Below are 18,080 nucleotides of genomic sequence, written 5' to 3'. Positions count from 1 at the left end.
ATAAATTGCTGATACTGATATTGTTTATTGAATTGCCACTTAAGTTCCTGAAGAATGCTCCAGTGAATAGTGATAAACCAGATGGGGGCTGGCCTTACATGATGGGGCAGTCATACCCGACACTACCCTGGGGTGACTGTCTTTTATAAGGTCCGTGTGACGTGATTTTAAGCTAGGGACGGATCCTGAAGGATCCCTCGGTTAATTCCTCACTGGGCTGGAGTGGCTCCCCCGCAGCAGGTGCCTCCGGGAGACCCTGGTGTATTCATCCATCCGTTCGGAGCACTGCCTAGCTCTCTTCAGAGTTTACCGTTTTTGGTGTGTGTTCCCTAAACCATCCCAGTCTGTGTTAAAGGCTGTGTGTTTCCTTTTTCAGCTCTGATTTCACTCTTCAGCGTTCCTGTTATCTATGAGCGGCATCAGGTAATTTCTTAAGTGTAAATTTCAGGATGCAAGTCTCACTGTATTACGTCAAACAAATGTATTAGTGCCAGTTTCCATAGCCTTATAAATATGAAAAATGTGGTTTCTTAAGCCTTTTTAAAGCCCTTAATTTGCTGGAACATAGTAACGGTTGCTAAGACTCTAGCAATGTTAATTTTCTAGTAACTCCTTTATATCACTCTTTAGGCGCAGATAGACCATTATCTAGGACTTGCAAACAAGAATGTTAAAGATGCTATGGCTAAGTAAGTACTTAAAATCTGCAACTTTTTTTTCTTTTTGCTAAGGACAAGGTATATTGGACTTTGAGAACAAAATGTACTATTTTTGTCCTGTAGGCATAATGAGTAGCAAATCTTGATCACACCTAGAAAGTGCGACAGTATTGCCACAAGACTTTTCTCTACATTTGGAATTGTTGATTTCGGTGTTTATTGTTGTATTTAAGGCCTTGTTAACTCTAATTACGAGGCAAGGTGGCATTGTTACAGCTTGTAGTCTGACAGCCTTAGGATTTCTTTTCTGGTACAAGCTGATCAATATACAAGTAGTTCTTGAAGGACAGCTGTTTAAAACACTTAACATCTAAAAATATTTACATTGACTCTTTGTCCCAACCTTTTCATTTGTAGAATCCAAGCGAAAATTCCTGGATTGAAGCGCAAAGCTGAATGAAAAAGCCAGAAATCATTAACAATAGTTTAAAGGGGATCTTCATTTGATTACATGGGGGAGGGTCAGGGAAGAAGGAAGCCTTGACATTGCGGTTTCACAGATCTTTATTTTTAGCAAGGCGGTGTCCGAGGAAAATTACCTGTCTTGACTGCCATGTGTTCATCATCTAGATATTGTAAGCTGCTACGTATGGATTTAAACCGTAATCATATTTGTTTTTCTGATATGAGGCACTGGTGAATAAAAAAAGATCTGAGAAAACTGTATATTACACTTTGTTGCAGGTAGTCTTGCTGTTTTTAGGGAATTGCAGAGAAAGTGAAGCTGAAAAAAAATAATCCTTTTCACAGTTTGTGCACTGTGTCTGGTCTGTGTAGATTGATGCAGATTTTCTGAAATGAAATGTTTAGACGAGATCATACCACTAAAGCAGGAGTGAAAAAGCTTGCCTTTTTGGTATGCTCTAGGTGTATTGTGAATTTTACTGTTATATTAATTGCCAATATAAGTAAATATAGATATATATATATCTCTATATATAGTGTTTCACAAAGCTTAGACCTTTACCTTCCGGCTTCCCCACAGTGCTTGATGTTTCAGAGAGTCATTGGTTATACGTGTGTAGTTCCGAAGCACGTAAGCTAGAAAAAGAAAATCTATTTCTAGGAGCGCTACCATCTGTTTTCCACATGAAACGATGCCCTGCACATAGGACTCCTCAGCATAAACTTCACTGCACAGACTTCCTGTAGTTCATTTTGTCACAGACTCTGAATCTCTGGACTGAATCTAATGCTTCCAAAAACGTTGTTTGCAAATATCAAACCTTGTTATGCAAAAAAAATTATAAAATGAAGATTTATACATTTGTGGTTTAAGCTGTACTGAATCTGTGGAATGCATTGTGAACTGTAAAAGCAAAGTATCAATAAAGCTTATAGACAAAATGTTTGGTATTTTGGCTCCATGAAACTGCACCAGATTAACAGCAGACACACCGTAGTGCACGGCGGCTCGTACTGGCGGAAGGCGTTCCAGTGCGTTGTGCAACTGTCCTTACATAAGCAAATTTGACACATACCAAAGCGTTTTCAAATTATGTATTTTTTATACTTTGCTAATTGAAAATAAGTTCATGCAACAATATTTTGACATATAGAACACAGTGCAGGATTTATGAACATACATAAAATCATACCATATAAATGTTTACAAATAAGATTTAAGAAGTCTTCTTGACACAGACACTATTGCTCTTTAAATATAGTTGTACATAATCCTCAGTGATCAATTTATTCTTCCACATGGTTATTTCAATGCAAGATCGGATTACTGTGAAAGGTCGGTGGTACAGTCTAGGCAGACACGGTCATCCCTCAGCATCGCCGGTGACATGGTTACAGAAAACAGAATCGGGACTGCGCAGGGACTCTAACGGGGACCCGACGGCCTATCAGGGGATTAATGTAAGGCATTCATAACTTGGCATATAAAAATAGCTTCGTGGGTGATCTAATCCACTTAGAATGCTGAAGCACTTCTGGGGTAAATGTTATTAATCTATTTAATTGAAAATGCTTCATTTCGCCTTTTGCTAAACTGATAACTGCCACTAGCCAGTAACTCACGACCCAGAATTTTGGTTCACTGATGGGAAGGCCTGATGGGTGCATGTGTGCTCAGAGGCCCCGGGTCTCACCAGCCTTCCTCGAGGTGTGTGCTGTCAGCCCCTCCTGGAGGCCTCGGGGAGCCAAGCGGGAAGTAGGAGGGAGAGGGGGTCAGGGATGTCTTCTGGTCAATACTATCCAGGTCACGTTCTGTCAGCCAGCCAGCTCCGAGGAACTCTAGGCCAGCCTGTTTTTATTGAATAATCTTATCAAGTATTGCCTAGGAATTTGTTCTGCTGAGACTTTTTTTCTTCGTATCTGGACGTGACCTAGATCAGTTCACCTGAACAAATCCGTGGTGTCAGGTCAGCCCCACCGTGGGGTGGTAGGCCCAGGTCGGCCCTGGGTCACCGCCATTTATTACCATTTTAGGATGATGAGTTCATCCTCCACCCATCTGAGCTTTTGTTTTCTTTCTTCCTTCAATTCTGTAGTCGAGGTTTATTTTACTTCTATTTTGGATTTTGTAGGTTTGGCACTAAACAGTGAAAACCCATTTCTACCCCCTCCCTCCTGAATTTATTTTCTTTGCTGCTCACCTGCCACTACTTCCCAAGCAGGTAACTGAGGCCTTCCATCTCGGAAGCCTTTGTGACATAAACACATGACATGGGTGACAGACCAGGAATCTGGTAAGGGTCCTGTAGCCCTCCTCAGTTTTAAAGTTTTAGCACCATATGTAGAAAGGAGATCATTTGTGGGAGGTGAGACAGCAGCCCACACAACTGGAAACTTTCAAAGGCACTTAATGGATATAAAACTCTGCAAATGAAACATTAAAAAAATGAAGTTTCTCAACTTGTTTGTACATGGCTCATTTGGTTTTGAAAGCTAAATGTGGAGAACTGAGGCTATCAGTATTTCTACTGCTTAGGCGCATCTAAATTAAGCTGTCTTGTTCAACTCATTTGTAAAAATGAACATTTTTAAAGTATATAGAAACATAATAGCAAAACATCTTTTGTAAAAGTTTTGATGCAAACTAAAAGCTACATATTGGTCAGGGTAACTGAGGCTTTAAACTTTGTCGGTGGGCTACGTCGGCGGGATTTTTTGTCAGCGGTGAGCACAGTCTCAGGAACCGAGGCCAGCACTCTCAACACTTTAGAACTGACCTTCTTGGCATCACAGTTTTGGAGATTCCAGAGTCTGGGAGCAGTCACCCCACTTCACTAGCACTTGGAAGCTGTGCGGCCCGCAGCGCAGGCCTTTCCCAGCAGCTGGTGGCGACGAGGGGCCGTCACTGCCCCTGTGGGAGCCTGGCAGTGGCAGCGGCAGCAGTAAAGAGGGCTCCGGCTTCACAGACATCGCCACACGAACACACTGAAAGGGCAGATCAGACAGTCCTGCATGGCTGGGCGTCCTGATTTTGTCAGGTGACAAAAAACAATCTTACCAAGTGCCCCCCAGCCCAGCTCAGGTCAAGTATATTGGACATTTCAACTTCTAAGGGCGAATCAGGGGTCTTGGCACCAATTGAAGATCTAGTGCTTGTTTTTTGGGGGCACCTGGGGGGCTCAGTAGGTTAAGCATCTGACTTTGGCTCAGGTCATGATCTCATGGTTCGTGGGTTCAAGCCCCGCGTCGGGCTCTGTGCTGACAGCTAGCTCAGAGCCTGGATTGGAGCCTGCTTCGGGTTCTGTGTCTCCCTCTCTCTCTGACCCTTCCCCACTTGTGCTGTCTCCCTCTTTCTCTCAAAGATAAACATTAAAAAAAATAAAGATCTATTGCTTTTTTAAAAAGGCCTGTCGTTTTGTTTGGCTCTCTCAGCAGCCTGAGTGTGCTGAACGTAGGACTTTTGGCAATTTGACTTCACGCTATCTCTCTTGCTGCTACTGACAAGGTTTTATCAACTCCACTTAAGTAGGAGAACCCTGTCTAGTGTTCAGCATAGAGCCAGGACTACAAAGGCCCAGGGTCCTGCATTTTAAAGATTACTTCTAAGCCTTTTATCATAATCAAAAGTCACCTCGGATCTCAGTTCACTTCTGTCACTTACTGCTAGCTTGTTCACAGTCTGGCGGGGGCCGCTCTCAATGGGCGTTTCCACTCCACTGGGAGCTGCTGGCGGTGTTCTCTCCAGGCCCTTGGATAGGAAGTGGACTGACATGGTCTACAGGCGCCTCCTCCACAACCTCTCAGACCACTGAAGGTATCTGGGGCACCTGGGTGGCTCAGCTAAGCATCCGACTCTTGATTTTGGCTCAGTCACGATCTTCCAGCTTGTGGATCTAACTCCACCTCAGGCCCTGCTCTGTGCTGACCTTGTGGATGGAGTCTGCTTGGGATTCTCTCTGTCTGTGTCTGTCTGTCTCTCTCTCTCTCTCCCCCTCCCTCCTCTCTGCCCCTCCCATGCTTTAAATAAACAACTTAAAAAAATAAATATATGTTGGGATTGCTACAGTTCTTTATCCACCCCTGCCCCCAAGGGTTTTGCTTTTTGTCTGGGCTGAATAGAAACATATTCATGTTGCAATAAAGCCCTTCAACCACATTAGAGATGGATACTGAGATTTAGGGATGACCTTGTCCTGTTCCTCCACAATCCAAATACGGAATGCCCTTGGAGGGACAACAGAAAGTGGCCTTCTTGGAAATGCTGAAGAGGCTGAGGTCATCTCTGGAGCTGGCAGGGGTCCTTCCAAATCACTGGAAGGCCAGTCACACCTCACACGGAACATGTGCCTGTTTAACACTCAGAGCAGTTAAGGTTGAAAGCAGCCCAGTCCAATAGCTGGTGGAGGGGCTCTTGCTACCAACTAGCACTGGGCCTAATGGCTTCACTTCTCACCTGAGCTCATGTAAACCCGGTAATGTCCTTACGGTTTCTCATGGAGACGGAGGCTTAATATATGTATATGTTTAATTTGAGAGCACGTGTGAGTGCCCGTGATCAGGGGAGGGGTAGAGGGAAGAGAGAACCTTAAGCATACCCCATGCTCAATATGGAGCCCAACATGGGGCTTGATCTCACAAGTGTGAGCATGACCTGAGGTAGAATCAGTAGTTGGATGCACGACCGATGCTTAACTGAGTGACCCAGGCGCCCCTAATCACCCACCTGAAGCACTCTGGTGATCAGTTGGAAGTTACAAGTTAAAAGTTCTATGGATCAAGGCCTGATTATAAGCAATGATGCTTTGGGCTGTCCTGTTGAAATCAGCCATCTTGAGTCCTTACCCACCTGTCCCTCCACCCAGGGAGGAATCCTGTCCTCCCCTTCTCACCAATCCCAGGACAGCTCTAGTGGGGACACGGGCCCTTCGAGATCTGGGTTCAGAGTCACCAGAGACAATACAGAACAAGTCCTTGTTGCTATGATGTCAGCCCTCACCTATGTCCCACGGGACACCTGATGTGGGGGCCCTGGAGGGGGAGTGACAGCCAGGCCTGGGGAACCGCAGCAGGTCAGTCAGGTTCATACCTGCAGTCGTCTCCTCCAGTGCTGACCACATACTTGTCGTCATGAGAGAAGCGGATGTTCGTCACGTGAGCCGAGTGGCCAAAGTAACGCTTGTGTTTGGCCTGTGAGCAAAAGTGAATAGAGACCCTGCTGAGACCCTGCTCCTCCCAGCCGCCACAGACCACTTCCAGGACTCCACTCTCCCCGTCCCAGAGTCCTCTTCACTCCCGGGATCCCCATTTGGTCCGGACACTTCTGTTAGTCTTTCAGTGACTGGTTTTCCTATCCCATTCTTCCTGGGGTGGCCAATTTGTACCCATCCCAACCTCCCTTCTCCCGACTTCCAGAACTTCCCCTCCAAAGGGAAATGAAAAGGTTAGGTGTCCCCACATCTCTACAGGGCTGGAACACGATTCCTCTTGTTCTGGATTCTAGACTGCCCCTGCTGCCCGCAGACTACGAAAAGAGCCTGGAGGCAGTGCAGGGAGTTACTCCGAAGAAGACTCACGAATTTTTCTGTGCATGGAAAGTCAAAGAGCTTCACCAGCCCGAAGTCATCTCCTGTGACAATGTTGAGGCCAGCATGGGTCACGCATGCGCAGTTGACATCAGCCTTGTCTGCATTTCGTGGCCAGATGCCAATGACTTCGTCTCCCAGAATGCTGTTTGAGTAAGAAGAGGTGTCAGAGGAGATGCATGGGAAGGCTTCCCCCGGCCAGGTGTCCCCTCCCATGTAAGAGGGAGAGAGGGCTATTTTGCATCATTGGCTATGATCTTGTGGCTCTTCTGTCCCTTGCCCCTCTGTCCCCTGCCCCTAGCTCTTACTGTTCTGCTCTGCCCCCATCCCCTGTACCCCAAAAGAAAAGTTACCTCCATCTTTGATACCCTCCCCCTCCAAGTCCTTCTGGATGTGTGTATGCTTGGGCACCTTCAAGCTCACAGCCTGGTGGTGTCCTTTCCCCTGAAATGGCACTGCCACTGTTCCTGACTCTGCTATGCAGCAGTGCTGCCTCTCCCCCCCCCCCCCCCCCCCCCCCCCCACTGCCCTGCACCAGGGCTGAGCCAAGAGCTGGGAGATAATTTCCCTTTGGACATGCTGGATGAGCTTGAACTTGCTGGATGAGCTTGGGGACATAGGACAGAGGGATTACACAAAAGAAAGGGGTTTGCATTTCAAAAGCTCAGGTCCAAGAAGCCTTCTGCTTGCCCCCAGCCCCCAAAGACAAGACAGCTCCGTCTCTGAGCTTTTTTACAGCCAGTCCACATACAAACTTGGAGGTTGAGTCTGGCATCAGAAACTTCATGTGATCTTTTCCTTAAGAAGTGTTTTCCTCCAGGAGCACCTGGGTGGCTCAGTTGGTTAAGCGTCTAACTTTGGCTCAGGTCATGATCTCACAGTTCATGAGTTCAAGCCCCATGTTGGGCTCTTGTACTGACGGCTCGGATCCTGGAGCCTGCTTCAGATTCTGGGTCTTTCTGCTCTCCCCTACTCACTCTTTCTCTGTCCCTCTCTCTCTCTCTCTCTTAAAAAAAAAACAACAAACATTAAAAAAAGAAAAAAGAAGTGTTTTCCTCTGGTTACCTTGTCCAGGAGGCCCAGGTGATCTTCTCAATGGCCACGGCTTCAGTGACCTGCTTCCCCAGTGGCACCTCGTGGACCTGGCGCTTGTAGGCTCCTGTTGACACCTGCAGGGAGAAGGAGGCAACCATGTCCACCAGCTTTCTCTCCAGTCCTAGGGGCTCCCCTTTTGGTGTACTGTTTTCCCAGAACGTTGACCAAGCCTCTGGATCCCTAGGACTCTTCTCCAAACCCAAGTTCAGCTCGAGCCTGCAAAGCCTGTGGACAGCCTGTAGCAAAACGCACATGAGCGGGATAGCTTTTCATTTATTTTCTGCCTCTTTTCCAAAATCCTAAGGCAGCGGTTCCCCAAATGTGGTTCCTGACCAGCAGCTTCGGCATCATCGGCAAAGTTGTTAGAAATGCATGTTCCTGGGCCCCACCCCAGACCTACAGGATCAGACACGGGGAGGGTGGGACCCGGGAATCTGTGTTTTAACAAAGTGATGCTCTGGGTAATCTGTGATGCTCACTCAAGTTTAGGGAGTCCCTGTTCTCAGAAACAGACCCTTTGGTACAGAGGTGGGCGAGCTTTCTCATGGACAGCAACTGACAGAGATGAGTTTTGAACCCTCTAGGACCTGGCCTTTGCTTCTTTGGAAGGGTTCTAGGGGGAGATCGGCATTTTCTAGAAAATCTCCAGCCCCATCTACTCCTGTGGGTGTCTCTAGCCTGGCCACCCTAGGTTTTCCTGCTTTTCATGCAATGTGCTGAGATCTTTCCCACCTCAGGGCCTTCATACAGATGGCCCGGAACAATGTTCCTGCCTCTTTTTGTTGGCTAACTCCTACACATCCCACCGACCTCAGCTCAAATATCACATGTGGGGAGAGGAAGTGAATCTAAATTCAGTGCCTGTTAAATGCTTCTGCAGCACCCTGTACTTTTCCTTCGCAGCACATAATCACAATTTGTAATTATAGGTATATTTTGTGGTTATCTGTTTGATGCTTGTCTTCTCCCTTACAGGGAAGCTACAGGAAAGCAGGGACCAGACCCATCTTGTCCATCCAAAAGCCTAGCACCGCACCTGGTTCAGTCAATAATCGATGAATGGGTCCCCTCTCATTTCACAATGCGTAACCACTCCAGGCCAGCTCACTAATGCACGATATTTGTTCAGAGTGCTGGACAAGACATGGTTCTCTTTTCAGCTGTAAGTCCTGATGGTGGGACCTCTCTCCATCCCTCCCAACCTGTCAGTTCCCAGTGAGGAGCCCCCCACTCCAAGCCCGGTGTTTGGAGTCCAGACCCCAAATATGGATGGTCCACACCACCCAAGACTTGCAAGTGAAATGATTAAATATGAGAAGCCACACGGCCTTAGGTAGAGCCCCAGAGAACCAGAGGTTAGGAAGCTTTGGAGGGGAGGAAGTAATAGAAGGATTAAAGTTATTAGGGCGTGAGCTGCCTGCATCTCTTACTGAAGGACAATTCTACTTTTTAAAATTCTATTTTTACAACATTCTTAAATTCTCTAGGCCCATTTCTTCATTTATAAGGTGGGGGGAAGGTAACAGTGCTGAAAGCGCTCCTATTAATAAGAGATGGATGCATAGCCTGGTGCAAAGTAAGCACTCAATTAACATAAGCCACCACTGTTGCTGGAGGAGGATGATGATGATGATTCTTGGTTGCCTCAGATATCAGCAGATATTAGCATCTATGTCATAGCCTGATACATACCTGGATGTATCTGCCATCCGCAGAAAAGTCCATCTGAATGACAAAGCTTGGAATATCTTTGCAGTAGCCAATGCGATTCAGGCTTGTGCCCTGAGTGAGGTCATAGAAGTCAACTGTGTGTTCGGAAGAACCAACGGCCAAGAATCTGCTGTCTGGGCTGATTCTAGAAAAAGCAATCCGAGAGCGTGGTCTGTGAGAAGGGCGGGTCAGGCGTCGGGTCTGCTCTGGAATGATCTCCAGAGGAGGCCTCACTTCATGACTCACACATGGTCGGCGTTCTAGGGAGTTCAGCCATTTCTCTGTGCCCAGGCCCCTGGGGGTGCGGGAGTGGGTGCGTGTGGCCTTACGCAGAATGGCACTGCGTGTGTAGTTTTACCACACTCTTCATGGAAATTAGCAAAGACCTGTCTGAGAATTGATGTGTGAGGGAGTCTCCTTTCATGGCTGGCTCGTTCAGAAGGACCCTCCCACGACTGAGTTCTTCATTCCAGTCATGACCCTTCCAAGAAAGGCAACCACAGAGAAGGGGAATGGGTGCCCTTCTGCTCCCTGCCCAGACGACCTGCTATGTACCTGATATCTTGGATAGCAGATTTCCGGTCTCTTTTCTTCCCCCAGACTTTCAGGCTGTTCACCAACAAGATGACAAACTCTCCATTCTTCATGCCAATGGCCACCATCTCCCCGTCCGGGCTGTAGGCTGCACACCTGGCCGCGTGGCCCAGGTTCACCTTGTTAAGCAGTTTCTATGTTGATACAAAGTAACATGACCTAAGCCCTAGGCCTCCTCGGCTGGTCTCCAGGGGAAACCCTGCCCCCAGGCCAGAGTAGCGGCAGTCTCTGCAGCCACTTTGGGCCTCCAAACGTCTTGCTTCTTACAGTAACTAACTGTCCCTGAGGAACCGAGGCGGGTAGAACAGCTCGGGCAGAGGTTGGTGAACTTTTTCTGTACATGGTTTGGTAGTAAACACGGTCCATATGATCTCGCACAACCTAGACTCTAGGTAAACAATGAGCAGGAGTCACTTTGGAGACACGGGCGGCAAGCCAGATCGGGTCGTCCGAGCTCAGACTGCTGACCTCTTGCTCAGAGAAGAGCTTTGGTACCTCTCAGTTCAAATCCTGAATCCTGTCTCACTACTGGCTGGGAATATTTGCATCAGTTACTTCCCCATTTTCCTATTTGAACTTTTTTTTCTTAATTAATTAACTTTAAGAGAGAGAGCATGGAAGGCGGGGGGGGGGGGGAGTGAGAACGAGAGAGACAGAACACAAGTGGGGGAGGGGCAGAGATAAAGGGCCTCACAGAATCTGAAGTAGGCTCCAGGCTCCAAGCTATCAGAACAGAGCCTGATGTGGGGCTTGAACTCTCCAACTGTGAGATCATGACCTGAGCTGACATAGAATGCTCAACCGACTGAGCCACCCAAGTGCCCCATGAACTTTGTTGGTTTTTGACAGAAATGTCCCATTTGGGAACATTTGAAATTTTAAGTCATTTTTAGTCTTCACGTCCAGAGAAGACCTATTTTTTTAGGTTTTGTGGATTTTGCTTACAATGAAGATACATCATACATCATTACAATAGTTATACGTGGTGTATGCAGCTAACAGCCGAATGGGACATGTGAGTGGGACTTTCATTACCAGGCTTTCTAACTGAATTGCTGACCTACCGCATCCCCCAGCTCTGGCTGGAACCCTCCTCACTCCAGGCTCCAGCTGGGCCCCCCGTGGGCCTCCGGGCACAGCGGGCCCCTCACCTTGTCAGCCAGGTCCCAGATGCGGGCTGTGCCGTCACTGCTGGCAGAAATGAAGATGTCCTTGGAGGGGTGGGTGGCCAGGCCCCAGATCTCCCCTTCCATGTGCCCGTCAATCAGGATGTTGGAAGCAGCATTTTTTTCACCAACTTCAATTATTTCTCCATCTTTGGTTCCTACTAGAATTTTCCCCTGTTGTCATAAGAACATTATTAGGAAAAAGACAAACGCCGTCTGATCGCACTCATGGCGTAGCTGGTCTGACATGTAGAAGAAAGTCGAATCGTGGTTGCCGAGTGCTGGGGGCGTGGGGGGCAGGGGAGTGAGGACTTCATAGCTACAGAGTTTCAGTTCTACAAGACACAAAGCGTCTGTGGGTGGCTGGTGGCAATGGCAGCGAGACTGGGAGTGTGCTTCATACCAGTAACTGGACACCTAAAAATGGTCACAATGGTAAATTTTGTTATATTTCACTACAATTTAAAATGAAATATGGGGCGCCTGGGTGGCTCAGTCGGTTAAGCCTCCGGCTTCGGCTCAGGTCAGATCTCACGTTCGTGGGTTCGAGCCCCGCGTCAGGCTCTGTGCTGACAGCTAGCTCAGAGCCTGGAGCCTGCTTCCGGTTCTGTGTCTCCTTCTCTCTCTGCCCCTCCCCCTCTCATGCTCTGTCTCTCTCTGTATCAAAAATAAATAAGACATTAAAAAAAAGAAAAGTTTTAAAATGAAATATTTTTATGATCTCAGATATCTAGTAGGCAATAGACTGGTAAAAATAAAGGTAAAAAATAAGACTTGTATTTTAAATAATAATTTAAAGGGAAACACTACTAGAGCAACAAGGGAAAGTGGCCCCTGCCGACAAAGGTATTACTGCCAGAAGAGGCGGGACGGGTTGGGTTGTTAACACAGTCACCCGCCTTTCCGTGACCTCCTCACTTTTCCTTTTCTCCCTCAGCCATGGATGAGAGCGACAGCACAGAGACTGCCATCATCTAGTCTCTACCAGAACATTCCACCGACGGCAAACTCACTACAGAGCGGGGGTAGTCGGTTTCTGTTGTTGGACCCTCAACTTCTTCCCAAATCCTTCCTCACACTGAACAAAGAGCCATCTCCTGAGGACTTCCAGGTTCCGGGCCCAGCTCTGCCTTCACCTCCCACATGTCTACCTACCTACCTGCCAGATGATTGGTATTTATGTATCTAAAACAAAGCTCTCGATTTCTAATTATGGAGACTCTAAGTCAGGTCTGCTTTTTCAACGGGGAACATCCAGAAGGCAAATTCTTAGACTGCTCACAATTCAAAAATATAAACACAGGGTATAAAACAGAGGTTAAGACTTACTCTTTCAAGGACCTCAGACTTTCTTGGGGAATTAAAAAAGGAAAGAAGAAAAGGAACACACACATCATGGCTAAGATTCTCATTCAGCAGCTCTGGGGAAGAGCCTGGACAGACACATATTAAAAAGACAACAACAAGAAACAACTCCACAGTTGTTTCTGATATTCAGACCAGGAAGGACTTGAAAACCTACGGCTTTGAGTCAGATGGTTTGATGTCCTCTTATTGTCCCAGCTTACTGACCACGTAACTGTGTGCCTGGGCAAACTGTTTACTATCTCTGCGCCTACAGTAATATTATCTATGGCAGTAGCAGCTGACATCCGTTGAATGTGGCTCTGAGCCAGGCATAATGGAAGACACTGTGCATTATAATGCATGAGACCCTCACAGCCACCCATGTGCTGGACACAGAGAGGTTCAGTAACACACCCACGGTCACACAGCCAGTGCTACTCAGAAGAGTCTGCGCCTGGGTCTGTCGGACCCTAAGCCAATTCCCACTGCAGTGCAAGTCACACCTTGGAGGCTTGTTTTCAGGATTTAACTACCTGGCACAGGGGAAGAGTCTGGCTAAACTCCCTCCCTCTGGGGCCCCTTGCCGGCCCGCCCCCCGGGGCCAGCGGCGGGACGCCAGCCCGGCCCACTCACTTTGCCGCGGCACACGGAGCGCACACACTCCACCAGCTGCCCCGTCTCCAGCTGGAAGGCGCGGCAGCGCTTCATCTCCTGGTCCCACAGTTTCACAGCCCCTCCTTCTTTGGTCCTGAAAAAGATCGAGAGGAACTTGGCAAGTTGGCCCTCGTCCGGAGACGTGCCCTCGATGCCCCATGTCCCCTGTCCCTATCATCAAGGCCACCAGGGCCCAGCAGGACAGAGCCTCCAGGGTGGCCTCTTTTTTGGCCCCAGTGAAGGGGGGGGGTGACAACCATTTAAATTGGCGGGTTTCCCAGGGTACTGTCAAATGCCGGTGTGGCAGAAGGAAAGAGGACTACAATCTAAAATACCAAGCTGTGCCTTTACTGGATGAAACACGAAGAGAAATGTTTCTCTGCTGTTCCCTTCCTTCTTAGATCTCTGTCCCCAGGGGAACTCCTCTCCCCACCTCTGTCCTACTGTCCCCCAAGAGCTATGGGAAGTGACACTTTATGAAGAACATGGTCACGAGTCTTTTCAAGAACACCTCTCTGGATTCTCATCCACCGGCAAACCACCTCTCTCCTTCTCTGACTTGTACTCTGAAGAGCCCAGGGCCCTCTTGGAGAGATAGCAGACTCGTCTCCCTGATGCAGACAAGATGGGAGAAAGAAAATCCGCGTTTTCTCCCACTGGGAGATGCTTCTTTCTGTTTCTCCCAACACAGTAAGACCCGTTGTTCCCAGAAGAGTTTCGGCTTACGGCCGCTCTTTGCCGCCAGTCACTATGAGTCCGTCCCGGAGGGTTGTGTACATTGTGAAGACGGGGCCTGTGTGAGCCTTGGCCACCAGTCGGATGAGGAAGTGGTCCTTCCACACGTAGACGTCTCCATTGATGGCACCCGTGAAAGTGAGGTTGTTCTGTAAACAAAGGGACAGCTTCCACACCAGGACACTCACAGCACCTCTCAAGTGGGTCCCCTCCCAGCCACCTGCTCCTTGGTTAGGGAACTAGAACTAGAGAAGAGAAACACACACTCAAATTGACCTTCTGTGCTAAGGAAAGGCAAAAGACCTGGCCGGAAACCACAGGCACGTATAACAAAATCACCTAGCTCTGAAGTTCACTCTACTGCATCAGTCTGGGGCATCTGGCTTCCCCACAGTGTGCACCTCAGCATTTACTTGAACTTCCATCCTGGGATCTACCACCCAGGTAACTGCAGGGGAAGGGGCGGGGCTCCAGCCCCAACTCTCCTGGGCTCATGGACAAGGTGCACATAACCCCCCAGCTGAAGGACCCAGAGGTGGCTGCGTTTCAGAACAGCCCCAGGGGAGCCTGCAGTGGCTGAGGGTGCCTCACAGCCTGTGCAGGAGTGTCAGCTGTGGGACCTGCAGTACGAGAGGGTCAGGAGAAAGGGGACGCTGCCCAGGGTGGGACACAACCCCACATCCTCTGAGGCTGTCTAACCCCGCCGGGCAGGGTGACAAGTCAGCCTGCCTCTAGGATAATGAGGCTCCTGCCCCTAGTGCGAGTCCTACCTGTTGTAATATTTGGAGGGAAACAACTAGGAACGATACAGTCAACTCACCCATCTGTGCTAAGGAAAGGGAATAAAGGCTGCAAGTAAGCCAATAAAGGTGAAAATGTGGAAATAGCTTTCTTGCTGTTTGCAGCTTTGTGGCTATCTGTGCCCCCCAAGCCCATGCCCGGGGTTCAGGGTCCCCTCTCAGGAAGCTTCTGCTGGAACTCACAGCACCGAAGGCCACGGAGAGCATCGTCTGCATCTTGGCAGCCTCCAGGGACCCGATGACTCCTTTCTTGTAAAGCAGGGCACTGCCTGCCAGGGTCCAGAACTTCATATGTTTAACACCAACAGACACAAATTGCGTGTCTGAGTCAGGGCGAAATTCCACCACAAATATCCGCTCCAGGTGACCCCCTCGGCTGGCAACCTTGGCACCTGTATGGGTGAGAGAGTCTGGTGAGGTGGGTGCTCCCACCGTCTGGGCTCAGGATGGCTCTCCATCCAGCAAGGCCTCGGGTACACTTCAGGTGTCCTACTTCCTGCACGGCACCCTCCCTGCCTCAGGTATGACTCCCAAGGCAGGGAAGAGAGAGTCCGGTAAATTTCCAGAGCAGCAGACGCTGCTAACACAACCCCCATCCCACTCCACCCCCACAAAGCCACATCCAGGTACCCATGAATGTGCAGGAAGGGATGGCCCTGAAGATGGAAGCTTCCAGATACCAGAAAAGGACAAAGGGCACCTTTCATCTTCCCATCTCCAGTCTCCTACCACATCACAGGATTCCTGCCTACCAGAAGTTGAACCTTCCCCTTGAGTGTAATTAGAGATTCATATTCCTTTAGACTGCTCTTAATTTCTTTCCAAGATTCTCTGCTTTTACTTTCCATAAAAAAAAAAAGTCCTTCACATTCCTTTGTCTTTCATGGCTTTTAGGTTTAAAAATTCTACCGTTAATATTTAAGTACCAGTTTTTTTCTTCAAGCCCATTCATTTATGATTTGATTCATTTGCTTTTTAACTTTTGTCCCCAGCAAATCCCAGCTCCACCCTTTACTGTAGGTCAAATTTGGCAAAATTACAGTAATCTCTTGGTGCCTCGGTTTGCTCTTCTGTTATTTGGGAATAAAAGTATTTCCCATTTTATAAGGTGTTGTAAGGATTAAGAGATCGGGTGCCAGCAAAGCCCCTGAGGGCTGAGCTTGGTGCAGCGACTGCTCTGCAAATGCCCACTTGGTAGCATCACGACCTTCTAGATCTCCTGCCTTCTTGTCTTTCAGCCTGCATCGTGGACTCATCTGTTTTTACCTCATCATTATTTTTCTGCCTTCAAGTTTTTAATTTTTATTTTAAACTTTTCTTTCCATTTTCTTCTAACTTATTCTTAATGTTTTAGTTCCAATTTCCTTTTAATTGTCTCCTCTGTTTACTCATGTGTACTTTTTCCTGTGCCTCCTCATCACTAACCTTTTAAAAATTATTCGGTCTAGTTAACATACAGTGTTATGTTGGTTTCAGGTGAGTCAGCAGTTCTAAACACTTTTCCATGCTCATCATGGAAAGTGTTCTTTTAATCCCCTCTTTCTGTTTCACTATGTGTTTGTTTTAAATGGCTCCACAGTGGAGTGGTGGTGGGTTCTGGCGTAGCTGGCCTGGCGCCCCACAAGCATCCTCCTGGAGGCCCTTCCCGGGACCGGCTGGTGGACCTGCACGTCCCCTCTCACACCGGCCATTCTTTCTCTACATGCGCCAAGTTCGGCTCAGCAGAAAATACCTTCCCACTCAGAGCTCAGAGGTTTAAAAACCCATGCTCTTCAAGGATACTATAAACTAAGTTAAGAGACAAACACTACACTGGGGGGAAACATTTGCAACACGTACGGGAAACAAGTAACCAGAACAATCAGTAAAAAACTACACATCATAAGGAAAATACAAAGAAATCTCCCTTCCCCAGCAGAAAAAGGATTCCAATGGCTGGATTACAGGAGAAGCAATACAAGTGACCACTAAAGAGAGAGGATCATTCTCGGTAGTCACGGGGGATATGCTGTTTTATTTTGCACTTTCTTCTTTTTTTTTAAGATTTTTTATGTTTATTTGCTTTTGAGAGACAGAGTATGAGCAGGTGAGGGGGAGAGAGAGAGAGAGAGGGAGAGAGAGAGAGAGAGGGAGAGAGGGAGAGAGGGAGAGAGAGAGGGGGGGGGGGGCAGACAGACAGACAGATAAAGAATGTGAAGCAGACTCCAGGCTCTGAGCTGTCAGCACAGAGCCCGACCTGGGGCTTGAACTCACGAACCCTGAGATCATGACCTGAGCCGAAGTCTGATGTTTAACTGAGCCACCCAGGTGCCCCTGCACTTTCTTCTAAGCAACTGTTTTTTCCCCCTGGTCTTAAGCCATGGACACTTCTGACTGTGGAGATGACGGTATCTGCTTTCCACTGGCTTCTACGTTTCTCAGAACAAGTTTCATGCAAGTATCGAGGCCCTGACAATGTGCATTTTATACATAATAAGCTTATATCTTACTCAACTTTGTTTCTGAAATACACACTCACACACACCACACACACCTGGAGTTCGACAAAACAGTCCTTCAACAAAAGAAGACTGAGTAACACGCTCTCTAATGGTGACAAAAATGCATATAAACCTCCCGCAGAACTGAATCACTTGTCAGCAGAACGTGAAGCTAAGGGAGGCCTGCAGACAACCGTCTCAGGGAGCTGGTGGTTGGCGACACACCCTTAGATGTCACTAGCTCAGAACCCTTCTGCTGAGAGCCAAGCGCAGGTCCCAGCAAAGACAAGGGGAGAAAGTTACCAAAGAGAAGGCGTCTGCTGATCCTGTTTAGAAGCATGATGAAAAGTCCAGGCTCCACTAGTCTGCCCTGTGGCAGTCAGAAGGGACCCTGGGTAAGGAGCGGTCTGCGCTGGGGCAGGGCCAGCGCGGGGATGCCCAGAGGGGCAGAGGGCAGAAGTGAGGAGAGGGGGCCTGCAAAGACCAGCCTGTGCACAGGGCCCAACGGGATGAGTCTCTTCTGAGGAACTAGGCACAGACTTGGTCTTGGCCACCGTGGACAGCGGAATCAGTGCCGCAGAAGAAAGGCGTAAGGAAGCAAGTCAGGCTCTCGCATAAGAAAGGGCTTTGTAAGACATTTCCAGCCATGAGTGGGCTGGCTTGTGAAGTGATGTGGGCCACAGCCCTGCAAGCATTTGGGAGAGGCGGGGAGCCAGCCTGTCAGGACGGATGGAGACCAGGCAGGAAGACTTCTCTAGTCCTTCCAACTCCACGAGGCTACGAGTCTGTTGTT

General features: G+C 48.3%; 2 protein-coding genes across 6 annotated transcripts in view; one reads left to right on the top strand and one right to left on the bottom strand.

Moving 5' to 3' along the window:
- RTN4 (reticulon 4) overlaps positions 1-2,066 on the top strand; it is a 72,828-nt gene extending 70,762 nt beyond the window's left edge. For all 4 annotated transcript variants that reach the window (XM_029937363.1, XM_029937366.1, XM_029937365.1 and 1 more), the window contains 3 exons: positions 377-423; positions 631-689; positions 1,077-2,066. In XM_029937363.1, coding sequence (XP_029793223.1) covers positions 377-423; positions 631-689; positions 1,077-1,119 — 149 coding nt within the window. In that variant the 3' untranslated portion in view covers positions 1,120-2,066. The remainder of the gene's footprint in view (positions 1-376; positions 424-630; positions 690-1,076) is intronic.
- A 137-nt stretch (positions 2,067-2,203) lies between these two features.
- EML6 (EMAP like 6) overlaps positions 2,204-18,080 on the bottom strand; it is a 283,528-nt gene continuing 267,651 nt past the window's right edge. For both annotated transcript variants that reach the window (XM_029937369.1, XM_029937368.1), the window contains 10 exons: positions 14,991-15,199; positions 13,999-14,156; positions 13,252-13,366; positions 11,257-11,445; positions 10,067-10,239; positions 9,494-9,656; positions 7,772-7,875; positions 6,698-6,851; positions 6,211-6,311; positions 2,204-4,109 (listed from right to left, as the gene is read on the bottom strand). In XM_029937369.1, coding sequence (XP_029793229.1) covers positions 4,085-4,109; positions 6,211-6,311; positions 6,698-6,851; positions 7,772-7,875; positions 9,494-9,656; positions 10,067-10,239; positions 11,257-11,445; positions 13,252-13,366; positions 13,999-14,156; positions 14,991-15,199 — 1,391 coding nt within the window. In that variant the 3' untranslated portion in view covers positions 2,204-4,084. The remainder of the gene's footprint in view (positions 4,110-6,210; positions 6,312-6,697; positions 6,852-7,771; positions 7,876-9,493; positions 9,657-10,066; positions 10,240-11,256; positions 11,446-13,251; positions 13,367-13,998; positions 14,157-14,990; positions 15,200-18,080) is intronic.

The sequence above is a fragment of the Suricata suricatta genome, chromosome 4 (assembly GCF_006229205.1).
Source record: "Suricata suricatta isolate VVHF042 chromosome 4, meerkat_22Aug2017_6uvM2_HiC, whole genome shotgun sequence".
NCBI classification, from domain to species: domain Eukaryota; kingdom Metazoa; phylum Chordata; class Mammalia; order Carnivora; family Herpestidae; genus Suricata; species Suricata suricatta.
This window is presented reverse-complemented; position numbering and strand designations above follow the sequence as displayed.